The 26933-nt window shown below is 35.2% G+C and overlaps 1 protein-coding gene across 9 annotated transcripts in view; it reads left to right on the top strand.

Annotated features, from left to right (window-relative positions):
• LOC136032255 (paired box protein Pax-5-like) overlaps positions 1–25727 on the top strand; it is an 87458-nt gene extending 61731 nt beyond the window's left edge. For 6 of the 9 annotated variants that reach the window (XM_065712497.1, XM_065712498.1, XM_065712494.1 and 3 more), the window contains 7 exons: positions 7404–7630; positions 15614–15693; positions 16807–17062; positions 18131–18226; positions 21676–21834; positions 23034–23144; positions 25237–25727. In XM_065712497.1, coding sequence (XP_065568569.1) covers positions 7404–7630; positions 15614–15693; positions 16807–17062; positions 18131–18226; positions 21676–21834; positions 23034–23144; positions 25237–25349 — 1042 coding nt within the window. In that variant the 3' untranslated portion in view covers positions 25350–25727. The remainder of the gene's footprint in view (positions 1–7403; positions 7631–15613; positions 15694–16806; positions 17063–18130; positions 18227–21675; positions 21835–23033; positions 23145–25236) is intronic. The other 3 variants (XM_065712500.1, XM_065712499.1, XM_065712501.1) reach the window with 2 other exon arrangements.
• The last annotated feature ends 1206 nt before the right edge of the window (positions 25728–26933 follow it).

Genomic DNA, 26933 nt, shown 5'->3' with positions numbered 1-26933 from the left:
CTAGGTATATCGATAGAATTCTGTTTCTCTGTGGATCTGAATTGCAACTTTTTTATTTATTCAGTTTTGGGAATAGATTGTCAAAACAGTTAAGTTTAGGCAGTTAAATAGCAAACGAAGAATTACATTTAAAGAAAAGTTCTAGGAAAGGCTTGAAAAGGCGGATAACCTTTTCCACCAATGGCAATAAGTACCAATCGATAGCAAAGAATTCAAAGTAGAAGTTTCACCTACTTGACAAACAGGCGTTCTATCTCTTCCTCGATCAATTAAGCTTCGAAAGGCCATGAGGGGCAAAAACAAGGAGTTTTATTCCATTCCTCTCCCAAACAGTTAGTGATCCAAAGAGAGGAATGGGTCTTTGATTGCCAAAACTGGTGAAATATGTTACAATCTGGGTGCAATAATTCTCTTGCTTGGGACATGGTTTCCCCATTACAGAACCAAGAGTGAAATCTTATAGTCGACTCTCATTGGTTGAGATTAAGACAGAGAGGCCAATCAATAAAGAAACTGCCTCCATGTTTCTCAAAGAGGTTGGAAAAATTTCTAGAAAGAAATTGGTTTTATGAACATCATAACTTCATTCTCAAGCCTAAACAGCTGGAAGTCGGTTGAAATTTAGCGACTAAAAAAATTTGACTAGTTGTATTCATTGTACAAAAAACATGAAACGAATAATTCAACAGCTTAATGCGTCTTCAGCACTTTTTTGTGGTTTATAAAATAATCAAATCCTAAAAATTTGAATATAAATAAGTTACCTTAAAAAAATTAATAGAAATCTGAAAATACCACTAAGGGCAGAAGTGAGTCAATATGAATTTGAAATAACAAATTTGTTGTTTTCTTAAAACTGCGTTGCAAAGCTTTCGGATGGAGAAAAATGCTTTAATCTAAATAGTTTTTTTATAGGCTTCTAGTACACAGACTCGGTATTGGAATGAAACTTGGAGAAGACGAAAGAGGCAAAAATTGTGCTTAAGTCTTAAATCGTGTAAAAAAGTTTCACTGTCACTTTTTTAAACCCTTAACATTTATTATAAACAATACAGCTTTGGAATAAGGTCTCCCAGCTTTTTTATTCACTACGGATACCAATTGCGAGGGGAGAACTGACCTTTAGATTTTGAAAAATAGTTTACCTTTTCCATCTTTGGAAAACTAAAAATATAATTGCCCCCGTCCCCCAGAAGTTGGCACCACCGGCTTTTGGTAGGTTTTTATTGATAGAAGATATTACTTTGTACTTTTGATTGAACTGTAATATTTTCTTGGCCAAAAATGAAATGAACATTTTCAACTAAATCTAAAAAACATTAGATGAAACCTTGGCAAACGAAATTTTACTACATTTTGTTTGCTTATTAGTCGCTGTAACCTTTTATTTCAGATACCACTAAGGCCTGAGTTCGTCAATGTGAATTTGAAATAAGAAATTTGTCGTTTTCTTAAGATTGCATTGAAAAACTTCACGATCGCAAAAGACGCTTTAATTTTACTAGTATATTATCAGGCTTCTATATTTTTGCGCTGGTCCCTCTGGCACACACCCCTCTAGCACACACATTTTGCATTGGAATAAAACTTGGAGAAAACGGAAGAGGCAAAAATTGTACTTAGTTCTTATAATATTTATTGGTACTTGTGTATTATCCAGAACACATTCAAGAAGTTTGTTCTGTTTATCTCAGAAAAATCGGTTTGACTGTCTGAAATCGGTTACAATTAGCTTTGTCTCAATGAGAAAAACTATGATGCTAGTATAGGCTATTTTAATTAAACATCAAATATTTAGAGAAGGTTAGAGTAAGTTAAGTATGTAACATAATGCCTTCTGGGTGGCCTGCTTTCTATAATTCTTTGTTGTTGTTTCCATAAATTTGTCTCAGCATCATATTTTCGTAATCTTTTGGTATATTTCATTATGATTAACCTAACTTCACTTCTTGAGTGTGTTCTGGATAATACACAAGTAACTATTGATTTCTGAAAGCATAGCATCCCCAGTCTAGGGGGTATTAAATAAAGCGCGTTAAAAAAAAATGTCGATTCAGTCTGAGGTAAATCTTGTAAGCAGAAGTTTTATTCACGTCACTGAGCTAAAGCTTCAGAAGTGAAAGCTGATTCTCTCATTTTTCATTAAAGCAGTTGAATAGGATAAATCACTTTTTGAAGATAGCAGTGACAGAGGGGGTTATTTTTGTCTCGCAACATCATACACTCATTTTCACACAATGAGAGTGACATGTGTTCACATATTTTTTACTTTTCTTTCCCCTCCCAGTCGATGATGTAGCTTTCGGCTGAGTTGCTACAACACACATCAATTTTCATTATGAATACAATGACGTGAATCCGATGATTATTCATGAATGCTGAGTTTGCAGTTACAAACTGAGGTTAAAGATGACGATCACTGGCATAATAGTTCAAATCTGTGATTCCCAACATGGAGCACAGGCCCCCTCCAGTGGGGCATGACAACATTTTGGTGGGTCATTTGTAGGCAGCACATCTTTCGGCTGATTTAAGTCTAGAGCCCTAATTTTGAAAAAAAAATTCATGTGAATGACGTAATATTCCTTTGCAATTAAAGAGCAAAATAGATATATGATTGTATTGCAATGACGCCATGCATTGTATGAAAGCAGCAAAATTTACGCGCAAAATACGCGCAAAGTTTTGAATAATAAGATTTAAATATCACGAAGGGGGCACCAGGATTTTAGAAATGCCTAGATGGGGAATGGCTCAGAATCAGATGAGAATAACTGGTTTAAACTGTTTGCATTCATGCAACCCGTAGAAATAGCTATCGTTCGATACATTTCCTGTGAAGTGCCCTATTTACCTATTTAATATATTTGGCAGATTAATCAGTTCTACAGGGTTACTTTTTCTCTCCTAAAGGGTAGGGGGATAAAAAAAATTTATCTTTCGTTTTTACTCTGGAACATGTGCATAGGCAAGGAACTTCTTATTCGCTTCCTCGAAAAATCGTACTGTTTTTTATACGATGGTTTCCATTTTTTTTTTTCGTGCGATCAGGCCAGGATTTACCAATAGACCCACTAGGCCCGGGTCTAGGGGCGCACAATGCCAGGGGGGTGCATTAAATTGTCACTGAGTGATTTTTTTTAAACAAAAGAATTATCGTCTGGACTGATTTATTGTCAGTGTCAGGTTCATTCCACCGCCGCGCTACCTATTTACAGAAAAGTGAGTTTAAAACACCACAGGAATTCCGCAAAACTGCTTATAAACTATCAGAAGTCTCCCAAGAATGACAGTTGAGAGTTTGGTATCACCTCTCTCTTTCATTACTTGTGTCTTATCAGTTGCATTCTGTTCAGTGCTTCCGCTATCTCCAAATTTTCGGGATTTTCTTGAAAATGTCGCAATAACAGACTGGCAAAAAGCCTTGGGCCTAGAAGCGCCAAAGTTTTAAATCCGACCCTGAATATGGTTTTCATGCTTTTTGCTGGTTTGACAAATTTCCCATCCAATTTCCACATACGGACCTTTCTCCAGCTAATTATTCAAATGGCCGTTTTTGTTACCAGGTGTGTAAAATACAAATATTAGTAGAACTAAGAGGAAAGCGTGGAATTATGGCTTATGTAGGGATTGTAATATCTAAAATTTGACCATTGTATTTTGGGTCATTAGAAAGATCGAATTCAGAAGAATAAGGCAAGTGTACTTTTTGGTCATCGGCAATAGTGTCCATTCAAACATCAAGATCAAAAAGTTCTATTTTGAAGTCGAGGCTTCAGCAGGCTTGAAGTCCATGTATTCAAGAGATTCATGCTTTAGCATGGTATGTACCTCATAGCACGGACGTACGTAGGAGGTGGGTATGGGAACCTGCCCCCCGTCGAATCCTTAATTTTCTGGAAATTCCAGGTACTTACTTTTCAAATTATCAAAAAAAGTTATCGTTTTATTATTGCCTCCCCCTCCCCAAATTCGTTAATACTGTCTTCCTCCCACCAAAAAATCCCGCGTATGCTCCTTCCACATGGTACAAGTTCCAAGCCCTTTTGAGGATAATCCTCACTTTTTATGGCATCAATCACAAGGTCAGTTACCGTTCCTTATCAAACTCGGAAAATTCTTGTCTTCTGTGCGGCCTGCTCGAATATCTGGTAATTATCAAATTGCTAAGAAAAGTGGTATATAATCAAGTAACTATTGAAATTAAGAATCTTGAAGTATGAAAAATGCCCTTGTAACTAAGCCTTTTTTTTAATCTCAGTCTCATTTGCATTTAGTTAAGGAAGATCATTGTGAAGTAGGTGGTACTGATTTCAAACCCCGACAGTTCCAGCTTGCCTAGAGAGATGATTTACTCGGCAATCTCGCTGTCTGTCTGAATGGCTCATAATTAACTCTTATTTTAAAGTCAAACACATCATTTCTGGCTCATGGTTGGCTATCAGTAAGCTACTTTAATTATAAATTCATATATTGTTCCTTCATAAGCCCTCCATGATTAGAAGCAGGGTTCGTTCTGGTTGGCTGATCTCAGGTAATATGTACAAGGCATTGAGTTAGCCTTGTTCTGATTTAACACTCCTTGTATATTTTATGACGGCTAAAACTAAGCACCCCAGATAAGAATATTCTGGTATTTTTAGCTTTCTATAATGTTATAAACTTGAAAGTGTAACAAATCATTTGGTAAGATAAACTAATAAAAGACAGGTAAATTAGCTTTTACGGTGCATATGACGAGATTCATTTTCCTCATTAACACCTTAGCTTAGGGCTTAGTTCTTCCAGAGGCACAGAGGGTGTCAGTGAGAAGCCCCCGATCTTTCCTCAAGTGGGTCGATACTTAGATATCCTCCCACTCTGGGATGAGGCTCGTCTGGAGGATTCTTCTGTCATGTTCGCATGCTCTACGGAGCGTGTTCATTCAACAATCTTGTCCGGGCGCTCGCGTGAGTTGTCGTCAGATCGGGAGCTTTAGATTCAAAGCTTGTCGTTGACGTTTCTTTTGCGGGCTTCGTTTTATGGGGATAGCTTGCTAGGCCAACGCCCAGCCCTCCTCCTTTTCCAGGCTTGGGACTGGCTGAAGAGAATCGAACGACTATCTTCAGGCGGGGTTGTCGTTAACACCTTCAGGGGTAAACTAACTACCAAGATGAACTTGAACACCGCTTTAATACGTTTTCCTTAGATTTATATCTTTTCGAAATATGAACCCTATCACAATGGCCACAAGAAACAAACAGATAAACTTAACTATAGGGGTATTCATCCTTCTAATTTAGTGAAGAAATCCACTCAGACCATAATACCTTTCCCAGAAACATGTTTCTTTTCATAGGCTCCTTCAGTTTAGAGGAGGGGAATTTCTCCCTCTAATGAGTAAAGAAATACAAAAGACTAGTCTTTTATAATATATTCTTTCAGACAAATGTGAAACTTCTCTGGCATACAAAATTCAAGCTATTGATCTGCCAGCATCAGTTATGGAGCGGGCTTGTGCCCCCTAGATTCCCCCTAAATTATGAAAAATGATTATTTGTGGTGTTTTCATTGAGAAATGTCTTTTTATATTTTCATTGAAAAATAGAAAAATATAAATATGTTCCAGACTAGATATTGGAAATTACGCCTCCCCCCCCTAAATTTAAGTGAATTGATGCCACTTTCTGCCAAAAAATGTTCATAGATAAGAAGTAATTCTTATAGTCAAATCATAAATTAGTATCGTATGAATTTTTGCTCCAATGGGTAAAGTCTGTATTAATACATGGTTCTAGGTGTTTAACCCCCCCTCGAAGTTTACCCCCCGTAAAGTAGCCCCTTCCTCCTGCGGAAAACAACCCTGGAAAATATCCCCCGGAAAATATCCCCTAGGAAATACCCCCTCGGAAAATACCCCCGTGGAAAATGCCCTCCCGGAAAATACCCTCCACCCCGAATAGCACCCCCCATGGAGAATACGGCTTTCCAAATGTGAGAATTTCATTTGAGTTTTGTTTCTTTATTTACCGTAGAGGGAAGGAATTTTGGTATTTGTGTATTCACTCAAGTTTACGCTGTGTAAAACTCGAGAACAAATCGGTTTTTTCGTTAGACAAAGACAAGTGACAGAATAGATGGGAAATTTATAGTTTGGGCTATAATTTGCATATAAGGGGGAGGGGGCAGTTTGAAGTCAGAAAACAACTCTTACTTCATAATATGCAGAATAGTGGTACCTTGTACATTTTGCATGAAGACCCGCTATACTTTAACCCCCCCCCCTATTGTGTAAGTCTACAGCCCAAATTTGTTTCTAAAGGAATGAAGAAACCAACGAAGAAACCGGTTTGTTCTCGAGTTTTACACATCGTAAACTTGAGTGAGTTGCGTATAATACACAAGTACCGGAATTTTTCGTGAAGAGAGAGCCGAATTTCGCAATATTATTTTAAAACGATCAGAGATTAATTAAAAAAAAACAAGTTTTTAAAGTGAAAGCAAGGAGCAGCATCAAAACTTAAAACGAACAGAAATTATTACTTATATGAAAGGAGTTTCCCCTTCAACAAGACCTTGCTCTTTACGCTAAAGTTTTGACTTTTTGTCCTAATTCTTTTAAACTTATTCCTTAAACACAATGGTCGTTTAATTAGAATAATAAGCTTTGTTTAAAATTCTATATAAAAAACTATAGCGCAAAGAGCAAGGCCTTGCGGAGGTGGCAACCTCCAGCATACCAAAAACTTGTCCAGAACCATAAGCCTTAAAACACCAAGGACGGTGAAAATGGTATGTGAGTGTTTTATTGGTAAAATGAAATCTAACAGAAACGCATATATCTTCAAAAAATAGGAAGAGTCGGGGGCTCTTTTTTTATGCAGAAGAACTCTGTGAACAGTTTTGCAGTTTTTGGTAATTGTGGGCGCGAAACTTAAAAAAAAATGGAAAAAGCTGAAATATCAACAAAATATGCTAAAAACATATGGCACCGAACGGCTTAAGATGGCACCGAACGGCGTTTTTTTGTAAGAATAAAAAATCAATAAATTCAAACATTAATAATCTGTCGATTCCCAATGGTGGCAACACTTTCAAAAGAAAGCTATATAATTTTAAGCTATTTACTGTCCTATGTTTTTAGCTGGCTTATACTGGTTCTTCAACCTCTCTTTATTTATTTTTTATTTTTTATTTTGCACCATCTATTTTCTAAAACTGTATAACTACATATGGAGATCAATTCAGTATAAATGATTTCCTTGTTTTTTTTTTTCCCTTAAATTTTGGATAAATATGTATGTAATGCCCTTCTGGAAATTTTAAAACATATTTGATTGTGTAAGTTTCCACTTCCAAAGACTGATTTTCACTGTTCTTGGTACTTTATAGCCCTCTTTACTGCACAGTCTTGTCTTTTTAAGGATTGTTCGAAACAAAGCAGCTGAGAAAGCTAAGGGAGTTGGAGGTAATAGTAGCGGCTCATGCAGTCCCACTGGTCTTTCACAAGCTACTTCAGTTATCACCCATGGATCTTCTGGCCATCCCGGACACGGCCCTCATGACAGGCCTGGGTCTTATAGTATAAGTGGAATACTCGGAATAACTCATACAGATCCTAATGGAAATATCAAAAGAAAAAGAGAAGAAGGTATGTTTTTAATGCCACTTTAATCGAAATGGGTCATTTTCTAACGTGTCAAATCTATCTCAAAACGTTCTATTTTCATCTGGTTGAGATTTTATTCTATAACAAACATGTGAAGTCAAGATTAAATTTCAGGCAGTTGTGCAGAAACTAACTTCAAGAGGGGTGTGGAATAAAAGAAATTATACTGGTAAAATTGCAAAGGCTTTGTCTTTCCAGAGGGTATAATTCCAAAGCTTCGCCTCCCTTCCCCTGTATACTTGGCTACTGTATCATTAATTTTTTTTTGATTTGGTTGTATTATTGTGTTTTTCTGTGAAAAGTGCTAAAAGGAATATCTACTTACAGCACTTTCACAACTCACATGAAACAAATAACAATAACACATAAACAAATTCAAACCTGGTTGGATGTTAAGTGCCTGAGCCATAGAATAATAAGTTTGCTAGCTATGTATAGAAGTTTAACACCTCTACTTAAATTAAAAAAGGTAAAGAGCACGGTATTCGACATTATAGTCTCTACCAATGGTGCTGATCTCTGTTTTATGGCCCTTCAGCCAGGGAGTAGAATGGGGGGGGGGTCAACCATCCTGTGCTTTCACACACCCTTTCTGTCTACCTTCCCCAGGTTTCTCCAGGTACCCATTTAGAGCTGGATTGATTCTGGCTGAATTTACAGAGTCATCCTCAGACTGAATAGCCAGTGACGCTAGGTGTCGAGCCCTCGTCCTCACAGACAAAGGATTTTCAGTCTTGCGTGTCAGCCACCTAGGACGAGTGGAAATTAGAATTCCACATATTATTTGATTTCACGCGATGCTTCTTAGATGCTTCTTAGGGCAACAGGATGGACTTCTTCGCAAATTATTTGGTCATCCAATGTGATCTTACAGAATATTATGAGAATTAGTAAAAAATTTAGATTTTTTCACATACTCATTGCATTCATGCTTGTTTCTTAGATACAATCTTTTAATTAGTTTATTTTTTAATCAAATAGTTACATTCTACCAACTAGTCGAGGACCCAAGTACTATAGAAAATTGTCTAGTTACCATTTTTAGGTACTGAAGTATCAATACACAAGGGAACCTCTAATCAATGAGATGGCGATTTTTTTTACTTTTCAGAACATTTCTATTTCTGTTAAATGTATAGAAATATATAATTCCATATGGAAAATTATCCTCAATGTTGCTTTCAAGGTCCCAGTTAAATATATTACCTAATGCTGAAAGAGCTCTTTGCGAGTTTCTAAGTTTTGAACTGTCTTTCGTCCTCCTAAAAATAAATAGGGTGCTTTGAGCATTATGGGTGATTTACTAACAGAAAACCTACTCCCAAATCATCTAAATTGCCTAATTTTCATACTTAGTGACTATTGCTTTAATTAAAAGTCCCGCCTATGTCATTATGCAAGGATGGCTGAATTCGCTGGTGGATCCCTACTGAATAATTAGGTACTTGTCGAACCTCAGTTCCCTCATATATTTTCATCATAAAAAATCATTCCTCGTTTACTGATTTATCCCATCGTATCGTTATTAGGGTCGTGTGACTTCATAGTTCCCTCTTTCCGGCGATTTTCTAAGAACCGCTACGCTTCGTCGATCCTAGGATACGTAAACGGGAATAGCTTATTGTTGCCTGAGTCGGCTAATGACAATCAACGAAGCTAGATGTCTTAGTCTTGATCACTAGAGAAACTTAAACAGTTGGATCTCTGTCTGATATACGATTTAAATAATTATGCATATACATCTTATATAAAAGTTGGGCAAATTGTATTTCTTCATCAATTTTGGGTAACTGTATTACCATTTTGGAGCGGGGGGTATAACTGAAAAATATTTTACATGCAGTCTAAAGATCGGGAATAAGCGTTGGCACTGTTTCTGTTTTTAATTATGTTTCTGTTTTGTCTACCCTGTTTCTGTTTCTCAAAAAGAGAACAGAAAGGAGAAACAGGTAATCTTTTTTTTGATGTACCTGTTTCTGTTTCTGTTCTTTTTTTCTTGTTTCTGTTTTTACTTCTGTTTCGATTTTTGTCTAACCTGTTTCTGTTTTTCGAAGAACAGAACAGAAAGGAGAAACAGATCACCTTTTTTGACGGACCTGTTTTTGTTCTGTTTTTTCCCGTTTCTGTTTTTACTTCTGTTTCTATTTTTGTCTAACCTGTTTCTGTTTTTTTTTTTTTTGAAGAACAGAGCAGAAAGGGTTTATAGATCACCTGTTTTTGACGGACCTGTTTCTGTTTTTGTACTGTTTTTTCCCGATTCTGTTTTTTTCTGCTTCTATTTTTGTCTAACCTGTTTCTGCTTCTATTTTTCCGAAGAACAGAATACGGAGAAACAGATCATCTATTTTTGACGAACCTGTTTCTTTTTCTGTTCCGTTTTTTCCCTTTTCTGTTTTTACTACGTTTATTTTGTTGTCTAGCCTATTTCTGTTTCTGTTTCTCCGAAGAACAGAACAGGAAGGAGAAACAGGTAATATTTTTTTTGACGGACCCTTTTCTGTGTCTGTTCTGTTTTGTCCAGTTGCTGTTTTTACTTCTGTTTCTATTTCTATCTGTTTTTTCTTATCTTTTTTTTACTTTTGCTTCTGTTTTTGTCTAACTTGCTTCCTTTTTTGTTTTTCTGAAAAAAAGAAACATTGCGGATGCTTGGCCAGACAAAGCTTTTTTTCTACAAAAGGGTTGGGTTTTTCATCGCTACAGCAATTTCAGATTTGTATGCAGTTGGGATTTTATGGCAAGGGGAACTGTCCAGTCTCCCCCCTTCCCGTTGCAGACACTCTCGTAAGTAACAAGCTGAATATGAATCTTTGAAAGTCTTTTGAGACTTTTGAAATATCCTCAGCCGATGATAGTGATCCAGACCAGTCTTTTTACGTATTCATTATTGGTTTTGCCGCTTTTTGCTAAGGGTTTACAATAAAATACAGTCTTAAAAACTTTTATAAAATACTTATCTGCAACACATTTTATTTATTTTTGCGAAAGAAAATCGATGATTGTCCAAGAAGATTCCGTTTTATAGTTCAGATGTTGATTGTATGTTAACTAAAATTTTGTGTTGTGGAAAAAGAAGTAATAGCCAAATACAACTATGCATAACCGCAAAATGTGGGGGGCTTTAACTCCTAACCCCTCCCTTTCAGAGTTTTGGTGCTATTAATATTTATTCAATGGTTCAAATTAATAATTTTGTGCAAATCACTTTTTGTTACTGATTCGGAGAATCCCCCCTACCCGGAATAAGTTTTTGCACCCTTGTACGTCTAGATGCATTGATTTTTTTTATTCACCACGAAACGTTGAGATATACTGTTGGAACTTGCTCAGAACATATTCAGACATAATCAAAACTGTAAAACCAGAAAACCCCTTTTTCCCCGTTTCAGCCTTCTAAGCAATTCCTATATATATTGGGGCTTAACCGAGTTAATGAAGTCTCAGTTACATGATTTTCCCATGACTTTTAGAAACTTTGACCTTTTAATCAGTCCCTCTCATGCTTTCGCTTACATAATCGGAAATCGTATATCTTGACCTCCCTGGAAACATCCAAATAAGCTATTACTCTTGACGTATGTTTGTGCAGGTCCATCACGGTCCAGCTGCCCCAATTCGACCCCCTGGCTGGAAGGGTGCTGCTGGCCGGAATCAAAGGGGTCTATTCTTCGTGATCACTGGCTAGAACGGCACGAGATTCGCAAAGCATAAGGCTTTGGTGCGTGTTATGCGTATGACTTTGTCATTTTTCTTTGCTCCAGAAATGTCATTTCGTGTGAAAGTTTGATTTTTATCCTAGCTATTATGCTTTTGTTTAACCCTTTGTTTTTGTTTTTTCTTTTTTTCATTCTTACGCACGTGCATCAAAAATTGTACCGCACTGACACCAAATTTTCGCGCTGACAAAAAGTAGGAAAAAAAATCACTTATTATCCGAAATGGAAAGACTTCAACTAGGTATGCATCCAAGAACTTATTTTTGAAGGGATCCATTTTCTGCACGAGCCCATATTCGCAAAAAAGAGCAAAACAGGTCCTTTATATATCAAATTGTAGCCTATTGAAGAAGGGAAAACTGATAAAACTCCCAAGATTAAGGAAAGACCCATAATCATAAGCCCGGGAGTAAATTCATATGAAGAGGGTGGAGAGAAAGGTGGAGGAGTAACCTACCCCCTCCCCTCCAGATTTTGAAAAATACCTATTTTGGAATATTTTCATTAAAAAATTCTTCATGTATTTTCGTTAAAAAATATGGAAAAACAAAACAAAATTGGCGCCCATAGATTTTGAAAAATACATTTACCCCCCCCCCCCTCTACATTATTCTGAATTGGTGCCACTGCAAAAGCCTGCCTTAACAATGGGTGGCAGTGTTTTAAAGCGAACCAAGCATTTTTTTTTTTTTTTTTTGGTCAAGAGAAGTCTGAATCTTTACACGCTAGGTTTTCGCAAGAGAACGACCACAAAAGGTTTAATTCCGTTCAGTCCGCTAAACGAGCTTAATTTCTTAAAATTGTATCTGACGGATCAAAGCGATGTTAAAAGCAGTTGTATACTTTGAGAAATCACATTTTAACAGCTAGTTTTTCAACTGTATTAGCTTTAGTGCTTATCAGATTTGCAGAGATCTCAGCTGTATAATTAATTTACAGATATGACTTCCACAATTAATCTTCTGTATTGATTCAAAAGAAACAAAGTTAAAACAGCAATCTTGATGCGTTATGCCTGAAAAGTGTTAAATTTCGTATTATTTCACAAGCCTCGCAATTTAACCCAAATCTTTTTATTAAGAATGATTATAATTTAAGAGATAAAAATATTATCATTCTTTATGTTAAAGCAAGTACAAAACTAACACTTTTTGATAAGTATTTGCGTTCAAAAATTGTCTTATTCGTCCGCAAGGGTAAATCCAGGATTTTTTTTCTTGGGGTGGGGGGAGATACGAAAAACTTAAAAAACACATAAGAAATTATTTTTACGCATTTTGTTTTTTTACGCATTTTTTAGGTTTTCTTTGGGGGGGGGGGGGGTCAAACCCTGTTTATCCTCCTGGATACAGCCGTGTCAATCCAAGAATGTTTTTATTATTCATAAAAAAATCGTATTAGTAGGCAATTGTATTGTATTACAAAATGGTATAGTAAAAGTAGACAATTAACACTTTATGATATATGTTTGCATTCAAAAATTGTCTTGTCTGTCCGCAAGGGTGCATCCAGGTTTGTTTCATGGGGGGGGGGGAGGTACAAAAAAAAGTAGAAAAAAAACTCATCAATTTTTGTGGGCATTTTATCTCGTTTTCACGACTTGCGCAAAACTTTGGGAGGGGGGGAGGGTTCAGACCTGTAGCTCCCCTGCATACGGCCTTCTCCGTCCGAGAATGTTTTTATTGCTCATCACAAAAATTGTGTTTATTTTTTTTAAGTTGCATGCATTAATCGGAACTCAACAAGCTATTAATATGTTTTGCTAATGAAGAAAAGGTTAGCTTTCAATAATCCAGTATTCAAATTTTCTTTTGTATGTCTCCACACATCCCCACTCCATTTCATCCAACCTGCTGAGTTTGTTTACTTCACCACCCTGAATTAGATTCTCCTGTTTGTCTACAAGCACTTATCTGCAATCTACCCTTGTATGAGTAGCCTATTCACCGCCTAACCACCAAGTGCGCTATCCTTAAATCAATTTTCAATATAAAGGGGATATAACACTACACAAATCCCTTACTGATCCCCATAGGCAAGATCTTACGAGTGGTGTCAAGAGTGATAAGCTCTAGAACTATTGAAGAGTCATTAGTGTCCCACTTGAGTGAATAAAGTGACATACGTTCCCCGATGGGGGACCAGGGGTTGAATCAGATTTATCCATGACATTAAACAACGCCGACGGGTTAACGGTAGGAATTAGCTTGTTCTTCTGTATTCAAACATCGTTATAATTGTTAGAGTGCCGCTCAAACTGAAAGTTGAATGTCATTACTGATAAGATACGTAGTCTGACAAAATGAAGGAAGTTTTGGTTGTGTTGTAGTTGACCTGGTAAGCTGTAAAGGCGCCATAAGATACAGACTTACGGTCCTTTTCATGGTTAGCGCTACATATGCCAAGGTCATTTTCAGTCTAGGGAACGGATATCTCCACTTCATTAGCCCTCGGAAAACAATATTTTAAAGGCGAAAGTTTTGGTTGTGTTGCAGTTGGCCCGGTCAGCTGTAGAGTCTCCATAAGATACAGATTTACGGCCCTTTTCATGGTTAGTGCTACTTATGCCAAGGTCATTTTCAGTCTAGGGAACAGATATTTCCTCTTCATTAGCTCTCGGAAACAATATTTTAAAGGCGAGAACTGCGGTGCTTTTGGGGATTTCTTGCAAGTTAATGCTACCGTACCCCCTTTTGTGGGGCTCTGGCACTGATGATTTTTTTCATGGATTTTGACACAGAGAATTGAGGATTAAAACGGTATGGAAAATTGGGCCAATGCAGTACGTAAACGCACGGGAAGAGGTCTTATACACGGATATACAGTAAACTATTTGAAATAAAAATCTTGCTTTAAAAATAAAACTAAAACAGAAAAGCAGACAAGTTAATCATGGAAAAATATTGGCCACACAACTTGCAAAGCCTCTTTTTTTAACCTCAGTTTAATTTTGAGGTGAGCTATAGTGTTGTCATTGTTGACAAGTTTTACTTGTCATATACCTTTTTAAGGGAGTTTTGGAAATCAGTGACATTTTGTCACAGTTTTCCAGAATATTGAGACAAGAGCCTTAGCTCGACAGCTGCCGTAGCTTTGTTTGGATTTATTGCCACTCTAAGTATAGTGTATAGCCACTCTAAGTATAGTATATAGCTACTCTAAGTATACCTAAGTATGGCCTCTCTAAGTATATAACCACTCTATTTCATCCGCTCTCTCAAATAAAAAAAAAGTCAATTATTTTTCCATGTCATCTGCCCCTTAGCTGCAAAGTTACAGTTTTGATTTGTAAATTTCACTACCATAAAAATGTAACAAAACTTATTCTTGATGTTCATGCCTTCCACGTTTTCAAAAGATTCGTTTTTCAGGAACTTTCTTTCTTTGAAATCCAAGTCACGTCATGGCTTTTCTTTTTAAGATCGGTCGTTTCGGTCCACTCCGCTCGGCTCACCTCACTCCAGGCGTCTCATAGCACTCAACCACGGATTTTGTTAGCTTGAACTTGAGTGCTTTTTATTCCCAAAGGAGAGCTTGTACGTTAACTTATGTTTTCGTCAGGAAAGACGATCAATAGGGAAAAGAACTAATTAAGCTATATTGCAGTCAAGCTGGATGCTATTCTACAAAAACTGCTTTTTTATATATGTGCCAATTAGCTATTCATAGTTATCCATTGCTAAAAAGCTCTATACTACTAAAATTGAAAGACTGCATCACCAAAGTTGTCAGAGGGGGTTCCCGGCTAAAGTTAAAGAGATTCGTTTGGCTCAACCTTTTTAGATACCCAATACATTGTAAAAACAAAATTTATATAGAATGAAGATTCTGTAGGCATAAGGTTCTGCAGGCTAATAAATCAACTGGGTGATAACCCCCCCTCCTATTTTTTTGCAAAATAGTCTACGTATTGAACGTAAACTGAATAAATAAAATCGCATATTTTAAGTAATTATTTATTACTTGAATTGTGATTTTTAGGGGCTCTCTGACAAACTTAAGTGAAATTGGGATGTTATTTTCGTTCTTCACGGGTTTGTCCCTCTGTACCTCTTAGAAAGGTTTATATTTGTTCTAGGCATGATTTAATCCTTGGTACCCTTTTGTAATAAGTTGAAATCTAGCTACTAGGTGCAGAGATAGCTGCGTTCTATAATAGAAAGCAACTAAAAAAAGATGCAGCGTTAAGATAGCAAGAGATAGCTGCTTTCTTGCCGTCAGAGTGGTTTTTATTTGTTTGTTCTTATTCTAGACGAACGTGATTCATTAGTTCTGACAGAAGAGGATATTAAGCGTCAGAGATTACAGTACAATGCAGACCAAATATATAATGTAAGTAATTCCTTCACACTATCGTGTTATATTTCTTATATTTGGAATAGTTGTGGATATTTCATAATAATTAAAATCGACACACCATATTTGACATGTAACTTTCTCTTTCAATGTGAAATCTATAATGTTCCTCCACGGAATCAGAGCACCATTGTCAGCTTATTTACATAGCTAACACTACATGACTGAATTACTGAAATGAAACTTGGTGGTCAAAGTAAAAATAAAGTAATCAAAAATGAACTAAATATTAGATTTGGTATGCTCTTTCATTCTTTTTACAGTTCAGTTAAAAGTTTATAATATTTTACGTTGTTCTGAAAAATGTAGGAAGGTGGTAAATTAATAGATCTAGTAGAAGAGGGATTGGAACCATTCCTGTATCTAAAATTTTTGTTCACTGAGGGTTATTGTGTGTGTGTGTGTGTGTGGTGGGGGGGGGGTGAGTGTAACAATAAAATATACAAAATGAAGCAAACATCTGTGTAAATATTTTTTTTACTTTTGTGCGAGTCTGTCAATTTTTTTTTTGGGGGGGGGGAGGTTTAAACCTGTCAGCCTCCCTCTTGATATGGTGCTGACCAGAATAGCAATCTTTTGGTTGTCATGCAACACATTTACGTGTGTAATTTTTTAATTCAGTCTACTTTTTTATCTGAGTCTCTTATAAATTCCGTAAACAAGCTTGTATCTCATCGTAGGTTAATTTCTTAGCCTCCCCTCTAACTCTAGATGACTATTGCCTATTTATTTTGTTTACAGGTATGTCCTGAAAATTGGGGATCAATCGTTGTTTTATATTTCATTCTGTCCCTATTATTTATTTTCCATCACTAGATGTTCGCTCAAAATTGCTTTTATGTTTACTACTTTCGGTTTCAAACACCTCACTGTCTGATGTCTTAGTTGCTCTGTTTTTAATCTTCCATTAAAGACACAAGTGTTATTAAAGACACAATTGTCTCATCTTTAAATTAATTTCTTTATTCATTGTTATTTTAATTTCTTTGCTAAATCCACAAAATATAGATATTTCAGAGTCGTACCTCAGGTGTGAGCCGTTGCCTCCTCCTATGCTAGACGCCTAATACCCGATTGCTTTGTTTACAGGTATGGCCTGGAAAATGGGGATCAATCAAAGACGATACGAAGCAACCTACCAACCTCCTACAGCTCGTACCCGAAATTTCCACTCAAGGCACGGCAACCGGTCAATCCGCTTATACCTCACTGCCAAGCTTTGCAACATCTGATCACTTTGGAACACCGGCCTCATCAGCTGCCACAGATGCAATTTACGATACCATCAGCTCTATGACCCAAGCTGGTACAACAATATATACACCACCTCTGGGAACTTCACTTGGTAAGTCAAATCTATCCTTTCATTTCTGAAGAAAACATCGGTAATTAAAAATTCAGTTATTTGTTGGCAACTTACCGCAGACATGCAGAACAACTTTAAAAATCAACAATGTGGCAATACTCGAAGAAACTTCCAACGAAATATTACATAAATCAGATTAAAAGGGGAGGGGCTATGAGTGCTGAAAATGAAAATTAATAATTGTATATATTCTTGATTTATAAGCTCAGTGCTTATTGCCATATGTTTAAGAGGGTATCCTATTTATGCCCATTCCTCTAAAATACAGCTCCTTGAGATTCATAAAGTCCTTACTTTTATTGTTGCCGTCCTAGCCGAGGTGGATTGGTGCGCTGGATTAGGATCCTTTGTCCAAGAGGGCGAGGGTTCGAATCCTAGTTACCCAATTATTCAGTTTGGGACGAGTGTCAGGGGCATGACTCTGTAAGCTCAGCCAGAGTCGACCCAGCTCTAAATGGGTACCTGGAGAAATCTGGGGAAGGTAAATAGGTAGGGTGTGCAAAAGCACAGGATGGCTAGCCCTCATTCCCCCATTGCACTTCCTGGCTCAAGGGCCCTGAGATGTAGATCAGCACCGCTGGTTCGGACCTTAAGGGTCTAGTGCCACATCCTTTACCTTTTACCCTTTTTTTAATTTTATTGTTGCCTCTAGTGTTAGAGTTCTACAAACTGAATTTTGTTCCTTCACTGACAAGAAAAAGATAAGGATAAAAAAAAAATCAATGAGTGCAATATTGTTATTAATTTTAAAGAGTCACAAGAGAACAATTAAGCTTGAAAATAATAATTTTCAACAATAATAATTGTTGAAAATAACAATTAAGCTTGAAAACAATTAAGCTTGAATATTAAAAAAATATTTCTATAAATTATACATCAAATAAAATTCAATATGGTTTGTCTGAATGTAAAAAAACAGCTATTTTTACTTTGTGTTAAATATCTTTATATTTCTAACTTGCTTATATATTTAGTTAGATTTGTTTAAAATTTATTATTTAGCATGTGCATGTAGTTGTGCTTATTTTTTTCGTTTTGCATTTGTAGGTAGTGGATCTCTGACTCCTTTAACACCTATCAGCATGCAAGAAATAAAGGCTCATATGCTCAATCCAAGTTTGGACTCCCTCCAATATCAGCAAGGTGAGATATTCTTACTTTGAAGGGAAATTTTACGGTGTGCGGTTTACGGTGTATGGTGTAGTACATGCACTGGGGTTAAGACTTGTGAGAAAAAGAGAGATAACTTCCATATATTTATGTGGTAAAAAGTGTGCTTTAATTTGGTTGGTTTACGACTGTGACGCATTTTCAACTTCAACTTTATTAATATCAAATAATCAATACATGCATCTCTTTTAACACCACCCCCTCCCCCCCAAAAAAAGGCTTCATGGCCTGTGAGCGTAGAAAAAAAAACATTACACTCATTTCTAGCAGAATTCATAATATAAGATAAGGGAAATAAACACGGAGAGGAAAAAAAGGAAAGAAAAATGTAAAAATGCGAATAGTTAAATCAAACCTTTTTTTTATTATTTACACTCAATTGAACTGGCCAACTAGTATATAAAAAGAGGAATAAGAAGAAACATTAACCAAATGACTTTTGACATTTTGGTTAAATGTCAAAACGACGGTGTCTTTTGAAGACCCTGATAGAGTGGCAATGTCTGATATTCTTCGGCAGGGAGTTCCAAACCCTACTACATGCGTATACAAGGCTAAAATCTGACCTCACGGTTGGAATTCTAACAACCAATAGAACTTCAGAGTTACAAGTTCCGTGAAGATTTACATAGGGATGGGAAAGGTTTTAATAGGGATGGGAAAGTACCCAATCCGAACAATAGAATAGTAATTTATGTACGGTTGTATGAGAGAATCATAAAGAAGATTTAAAATACATCCGGAAGAAATTTACCTTAGCTTACTTATCATAGCTAAGTTTATTGACACTTTTAATCGGAGAAGGTTAATATGGTTCTTAAATGAAAGATTCTCTTCGACAAGGACTCCTAGAAACCTAACAAACCTATTTTGTGATCTAAAAATAATACCTATGGAACTTGGAATAATATTCAAACCAGGAAATTGCAAGCCAATTATGGAAAAACCAAAAATTTAGACTTAAAAACATTTAGAGTGAGACAATTTGCACATTTAGAGCAAGACATAATGTACACAGAAAGAAAAAAAACAATGAAAATTATTTTCAATTGTAAACTGATTACAAGTATATATTAGGCCTAGGTGCCAATTTTGAGTTCTTATATAAAGAAATTTTAATTAAAAAACTAGAGAAAGAATTTCTGGCTTGGAAATACTGAAATTACTTTTCCTGTACACCCACAAATTTGGTGAAAGTTACGTATTTTAATCAGTATAAAAGAAAAAACTTCTTCCCTAAATATATTACCGAAGCACTTGACCTTACAATGTACCTTAATATGGTGCATCTTTTCATCTCTGTTTACTTTGGTTAGAAACTAATACCATTTTGATGCAAGAAAATAAATTTTAAAAAGTCAAACATTAATAAACACTCTTTTTCTTTCCGATATTCGTTTATGATGGTTCTGAATGGGGGCCACCAGTGTGCAAAAACAAACTGTATTTTATGCTTTTCCGACAGGGCCTGATTACTTTATTTGCCCCTTCCCCCTGAGAGGTTGATGTACTACGGTTTGAAACTGCAATATCACTTAAAGCATATAAGATTGTAATCTCAGTATATGATTCTATAAGAATTTAAATTACATAATTTAATTTGATAATATTTGATATTTATTGTAATTATAGTTATAATAATTTTAAGCTTTTAAGTAAATCGAAGATATTTTTCTAATGTTATTTAATCCCGCTATAAAAGGAACTAGAGGATAATCTTACACCCTGAATAAGCAAGTTTTTTTAGGATACAGGAGAAATATTTAGATTTTGCCCCATCCAGGCCGAATTTTCCCCCTAGACCTCAGTTTGCCCTCCCCCCTGCTTAAATATGGTTTCTACAAACAATCTTGTCAAAACTAAGACAAGCCAGCATAATTCAAGTATCCAGATCTGTTTTCTTTAGTATATCAGATCAGTTTTTTTAGTATATCTTTGCCTTTATAGTAATATATAGATCATTTTTTAGTTTTCAGTGTCATATTACTTGATTTGGGTAAATTAGCTACAACTTTGCCCCCCCCCGAGATTCTGATGAAATCACGCCACTGTATAATATGTAATTATTTAGTCAACAAATTGTAATTTTTACCTGCGTTTTGAGACAGAAGCAATAACGTTAAGACACAAAATGAAATATCTAAGTGGTGAAATTAAAATACATTTTGTCCACTGAACCCATCTGAATTCTGTTCACACCTAAAAATTACGATTTAGCAATTGGTTGTCTAAAAAAGTATGGAGTTCCTAGGACTGGGCCAGATTTTCTTCAGTGTTGATACACTGAAGCTATAAGACATCTAAGCAGAGCTAATTGATCGAATTTTACAACACTTTTGGTCAAGAAAAATTGAAACGTAAACAATCTATTGATTTCCAAAGACAATTTTATCTTCGAAGATAATTTAATTCCTCTTAACCTGTTTGGTACCATGTGTTTTTAGCTTATGTTTTGGTGATTTTTCCTCCATGTTTTTTTTTTTAATTTGACACCCACTACCACCAAAAACCACAACTCCATATTGAGATCTTTTTCACTAAAAAATATTTTCATGATTTTTCTTATTTTTTAAATATATGCGGCCGTATAAGTTTCCACCTAGCAAATTCAAACTATTAAATTTTATTTTCATTGTCCTCAGCTCTGTCTACAAAGTCAGGTTAAATTTAAATTATCTTATTATTATTTATTTCGTGTGTTTTTTCTTACAAAATTTAATAGCATCATTATTTTCTGGTTCTTTTAAAGATAATACAATATTTATTTTCAAAAGGTCGTCACAATCTCTAATAGAACCGAATTTGCTTCTTATGTCTAAAATATTCATATGTCCTCTAATCTATTCCCCAGTGAAGGATGGATTTTCTACTAGGGGATAAATTTGATTGACCCCCCGACCAGCTTCCTATGTCTTAAAAAGTGCATCTCAAGAAGCTTAAGCTTTTGGACATTACATAAAGGCATCTATTGCAGCCGATGAAGACATATTTTATTTGGTTAGAAACTTTAGATTGGGTCAAAGAAAAAATAATAGAAATAGTTGTCTTTCAGGCGTAATGGTGGCATGGATTTAATTTTTAGTTTAAATTTAATCTTCCCACCGTCTTATGCTTGAGTTTTTTTGCACTCCTAAAAAAATAGTTTTAATGAAAAACTATTTTATTTAATGAAAAAGAGTGTAGGTGATGTCTAAGGTTTAAAGTTAAATTTGTTTTTTTAAGGTTAACGCCACTGAGGGAAGTGGAGGTTATAATTGCACTCATTCATTAGGTTGAACTACTCTTAGCTAGCCTTAATACCAGAAAAAAATATCCAGATTCATAGGTCATTAGATTTTTATGCTTTTTTGTTTTTAGTATATATTTTGAAACATAATTTAATGCATGTTTTAGCTCACTAGTAACGCATGATATATATTTAGTTGGCTTGCCGTCCGATAATTATGTACCATCCAGTTTGGAATGCTTTACCCCCCCTTTGGAGAGCACAAATCACTCTATGCACCGTGGTGAAATGGGCCTCAAGTCACCCGATAAAGGAGATGGTATATCCGTCGTCTCTTCTCCATACACAGCTTTAGGCAAGTTTATTCACTTTTTGTCTATTGCTTTTTCAATTATTTTGAGCTGAATATTCACATTGAAAAAGATGAGGAAGGTTCCACCTGAAAATGCTTTAAGGCCCATTCACAATGAGATCTAACTAATAAAAAGAATTTGCTAGCACTTGTTTGAGCTAATCTGATTTTTCATAGGATGTTCTCATTGGCTGAAAATTCTATGAAAAATACTGATTGGCTCAAATTATCGCTAGCTAAGTGTCGGTATTAGTAAAATCTAATTGTGAATGGGCCTGTAATAATGCGTATTATCAGTCCGTCTTTACTGAGTGTTTTGCTTTTTCATCTTGTCACTCAGCTTTTTTTCTAGATTTTTATTTTCGCTACAAACAAGCAGCTTTATATTTCATATTTCAGTTTTACTTAGTTTTATTTCCGTTTTAGTTTTACGTTTTACTTCCGTTTAACGTTTTACTTTAGTTTTACGTTTTACTTACTTTTACTTCCGTTTCATATTTCAGTTTTACTTCCTATTTCCGTAAAAAATATTTGAAGGCCCAAGTACTTCTAATTTCAATAGACAATTCACCTTAAAAACATAAATGAAAAACTCAACGATTTAGGTAACAATGGAGAAGTTTTATCTTCCACTAACTCAATAATTTGTTGGTTTAGTCATGTGAAACACTGAGGAATGGATCTACACTCAAAATGGATCTACCTACTTATAAGGGTTCCAAGAATCTATAAAATTAAATCTACTAAAATCTAAACTTGAGTAAAAATAGGCATTTGAAAGCACTTAGCGCTTTCCTGAGACTTAATTTATGATGCAGACTCATACTGAAGTCTTGTAACGCTGCAACTTTCTAAATTAAGGAAGTGCCTTTTTTTTGTCCCCCAAAAATTACAACTACAAAGCTTATACTGAGCTCCGACGCATAGAATTTTGGCTTAGTCCTTTAAGGATTTTGTTGCTTTTCAACTTGAACTGTTTCAAGATATCTTATAAGATAATTAGGAAAATACTTAAGGTTTTAATTGCTTTTTTCACTAGAAAAACATTATACGATATTTAAAAAAAAAAATCAAATTGAAAATAGTGACAGAATTCGTAAGGGATTTTATCAAATTCCTATCTGTCTGAGCTTACTATTAGTTGGACGACTAGTATTACTTAAAATTTGTGGCATTCTTTTAATATTACATTTATTTTATAGCTACGAGCACGAGTATGGCTTGCAGTGAATACGCTTCTTACGGAAGCCATTATCCCCAATATGCTAGTTCATATTCATATGGGTATGGGGCTCCTGGTGGAACTTTATTAAGTAAGTATTATATCTAGTCTTTGTTGTTTGATATTGTTTTTTTTTGGCAGGTATGAATATAAAATTGTCCTGCCTACACACCTCTTTGAATTAAGCGGCTTTAGTCTACTATGCAGGCTAAAAGGGGCTGTGGATCTTTCCTTTGTAAACAAAACTCATCAAAGCTGATTGGAAAGTTTCCTAAATATTTTGAGCCTTTGCTTTAAGTAAACGTTATTAGGTCAGAGGTGCCAATTTGCAAAAATATTGGGGGGGATACGGATTTTTTTTTTAATGGAAAACAAAATAAAGGCATTTCAAAGTCTAGGGAGGAGTGGGGGGTGATTTTTGATTTTTTGAAATGGAAATCCCGAAAAAGGCGTTCTTCAAAAAAGTAGGGGAGACAATAAACTCTAGGGAAAAATTGCCCCCTTCTGCTTTTCCCCCAATTGGCTCCTGTGAATTAGCTTGAACTTAAAATAGCGTGTTTAAATGAGGATACTGAAACTGTGTAAAGTTTAAAGCCATGTTGGCATTCAGTAAACTTCAAATAGAGACATCTCACAATAGATTTTTCTAATTTTAAGAAAAATAACTAATTTTTTTCCTTTTGGAAAAAACAAATAAAGCCTAGATACATTAGTGCTAGTTTCGAGTAACTTTTAAAATTATGATTCCAAAAATCCAAATGTATCAAACAGTTGGTGGTGGTAACGAAGTGTAAGTAAGGTGTGACACGGCCCAATAGTAACCAAGATTCTATAGAAATGAATTTTTATTGCAACAGATACATCGAAATAATTGGCTTTTTATGCTGATTTCAAACATCTAGGACTAATTAAGTTGACTATTACTCATCAAAAGCTAAGAGCCTGAGAAAGTTTGTCTGATTTTCGAAAAAGGGAGGACATATCACCTAAAGGTCAAGGTATCTTATTGAATATACATCATCAGGTTCAGCGTATCAGAGAACCCTACGATAGAGGTTTCAAGGTCCTATCTACTGTATTTTATGTATTTTCTGTATCCTATCTGTATTTTTGCCAGAAGAAAGGTCACGGATGCGTGTTTTTTCTTCTTGTTTTGTTCATCCCAGGGATGATCGCGGCAAACCAATAGTCCTAGAAGATTGGGAGAAGGCTCATTTGAACGAAAATTAGTTTTAGTGCCCTTTTTTAATTGACATAGTAATGATGGATGGCAATAAGCTAGCCTAAGCTATGGATGTCAGGTGATTGTTTTTGAATTTAAACCTGATGATGACAGGCACAGGTCCTGTCGAAATTATCATTTGAAAAAATCAATCACCTGACATCTATAGCTTAGGTAAGCTTATTGCCATCTATCATTATTATGTATAAGAGTCAGGTTGGCCCCAGAGAATGTATTTTTTAATTGACCAAAAGGTTGGAGGGTGATTAGCTCCCCTCCCTCCCTTTTCCAAATTTAGTTGATGAAAATTTTTAGATAGCCATATTGTTCAGAATAGTTGAAAGGTCCGATAACTATGCCTTTGAGGATGACATGACCCCCAGAGTCCCCAGGGAAAGGGCTGCAAATTATGAAATGTCTCTATTGTTTATATATAGTATTTGTTGTTGGTAAGTATACAGACATTTTTCAGGCTATGGAAAGGGGATATCTTCTACGGGTAGAATTTTCTGTGGTGAGGAAAGATTCTGGGAGTGAGCTTTCCGTGTTAAAATTTATACGGGAGGAAATTGCCAGAAATCCCAAAAGAAATGATATTTATTTGTCCTGCTTTCTCGTTGGCAACTCAATTTTAACTGTGGAGATATTCCAATGGAATTCTCTAGGGAAATTTTCTCGGGGGGGGGGGATTAGAATTATCTGGAGTATTTTCTGTGGGGGATTTTACGCCGCATAAATTATTTAGAGGGGACGTGGGTTTGGGTGATATTTCAGGGTTGATGTCACAACATAAAAACTAGTAATTTAAATGGAAAATAATAGGAACAATCGTAAGAGTATCAAGATTACGAGGGAAATGGTCGCAAAATATCTTCTCCCTTCGTAATTGCCCGTAATGCCTACAGTTCGTTACCAAAAACTTTGAAATGTACCTTTGCTGACCGATCATTCTCCTTTTTAGGTAACCCATACATCTATGCAAATCAACAAAATTCCGGAAGAAACCAAATTTCTCAGTCCCAACTAAAACACGAGTCAGTTGATCAACTTGGCCAAGGCTGTAATAAACTGTGAAAAGGCTTTAACAACAAATTGTTAAAGCTCATGGAGAAGAAACAATATAAGACTGAATCGATAGATTTTTTCTTCAGATTTGGTCCAGTGCAACATTGCGACTTTAAGCTTTACGAATTTAGTTAGCATATTGCTGATCTCAAGACTTAGTGAATTGATTACAGCTCGAAACCAAAGCTTATATAGACTTAGATAATTGACACTCGTAAATTAAACGTTTATTATAGGAGTTGATAAGGGATTTCCGTGTGTTTCATTGCGAATATGTTTGAAAATCGATCAAATGGCCTTTTGCGTAGTGACACCATAGTTGGGGATTTTGTTGTTTCAGCTTGTGTGTAAATTGATATTACATTGTTATTAAAATTCTTTCTCGTATTCATTTTAAGTTGTTTAATCTAGAATTAATCCAGTTGTGTTTTTAGGGGAGGGACAGAGGGGGCACTTGCCTCAGGCACATAATGTTTTGGGGTGCAAAATTACAGATAAATAATCTAACGGTTATAATCGTTTCGTAATTTTTTGAATTTCGTTTTTATTAAAATAAAGTAGAGTGGGCAGTTAATAAATGAAAATAATAGGTTATTAATTAATTGATAAACTAAAAATTAATACAAGAATTATTGAAATTATAATTATTAAATAATTAAATTAAAAAAATTAATAATTTTTCAATAATTTGGATAATAAATCTAAAAGTAATTACAGAATTGATTATTAATAAATCACTAAATTGAACATAACCTTGTTAATAAAGAAAAAAATTTGTTACTATTTAGCCTTAAAAATTTTCTGAGACACAGCTGGGGAGAGACTGATCAAGACTCTACCCCAGGCACAAGAGAGGTCAGAACCACCACAGAGTATTACACACCAAAACAGGTTATTGTGATCACCTGAATCTTGAAACTCTTTTAGACTTCTATTGTCTCTATATCACAGAAAATGATTCGATGTGTAGTGTATTCTATACGATAAGCATTAAACAAGCAAGCATCAGAAAATATAAGCCTCAAACATCAAGTATAAAGCATTTATTGTGACAAAAGCACCTACAAAATAAATATAATATAGGCAACACAATAAATAAAGAAACATTTGTTAAACACTTTAACTAGAGAACTAAACACTGTTTAGCCAAGAATTAAAAAAAATCAAGGAAAGGATCATATATAAAGAATTGTAAGTTAGTATTTACAGAGTATAAGTTACTGTAAGTAAGATTTACAATCTATCCATCTGATTATAAGGCTTTTTTCAAATTTGCCAAAAAAAATTGCTATTTCAAGGCATACAAATTAACATTAAAGTATTTATTTTTGACCTCAGCCTTAACATATGGACTGATTTTCATAAGTCCCTTTTTACATCACTTTCATCACTGCCTATATTAATTTTATTGCTAACTTAAATGGAAAAAAAAATTAGTTAAAAAGTTAACACATTTAGTCAATCTTTGTCAAAGAAACACACTTACTCTCGCTGACGCCTATTGAGTATTAAATTGTATTGCAAAATTATTTAGTTGCGGACACTCTTGAAGAAATTAGGGTTCAATCTACAATAATCCATAAGAGGTGCTTA

The sequence above is a fragment of the Artemia franciscana genome, chromosome 10 (assembly GCF_032884065.1).
Source record: "Artemia franciscana chromosome 10, ASM3288406v1, whole genome shotgun sequence".
Classification (NCBI taxonomy): domain Eukaryota; kingdom Metazoa; phylum Arthropoda; class Branchiopoda; order Anostraca; family Artemiidae; genus Artemia; species Artemia franciscana.
Note: the sequence above shows the minus strand (reverse complement) of the source record. Positions and strands in the feature narration are given on the sequence as shown.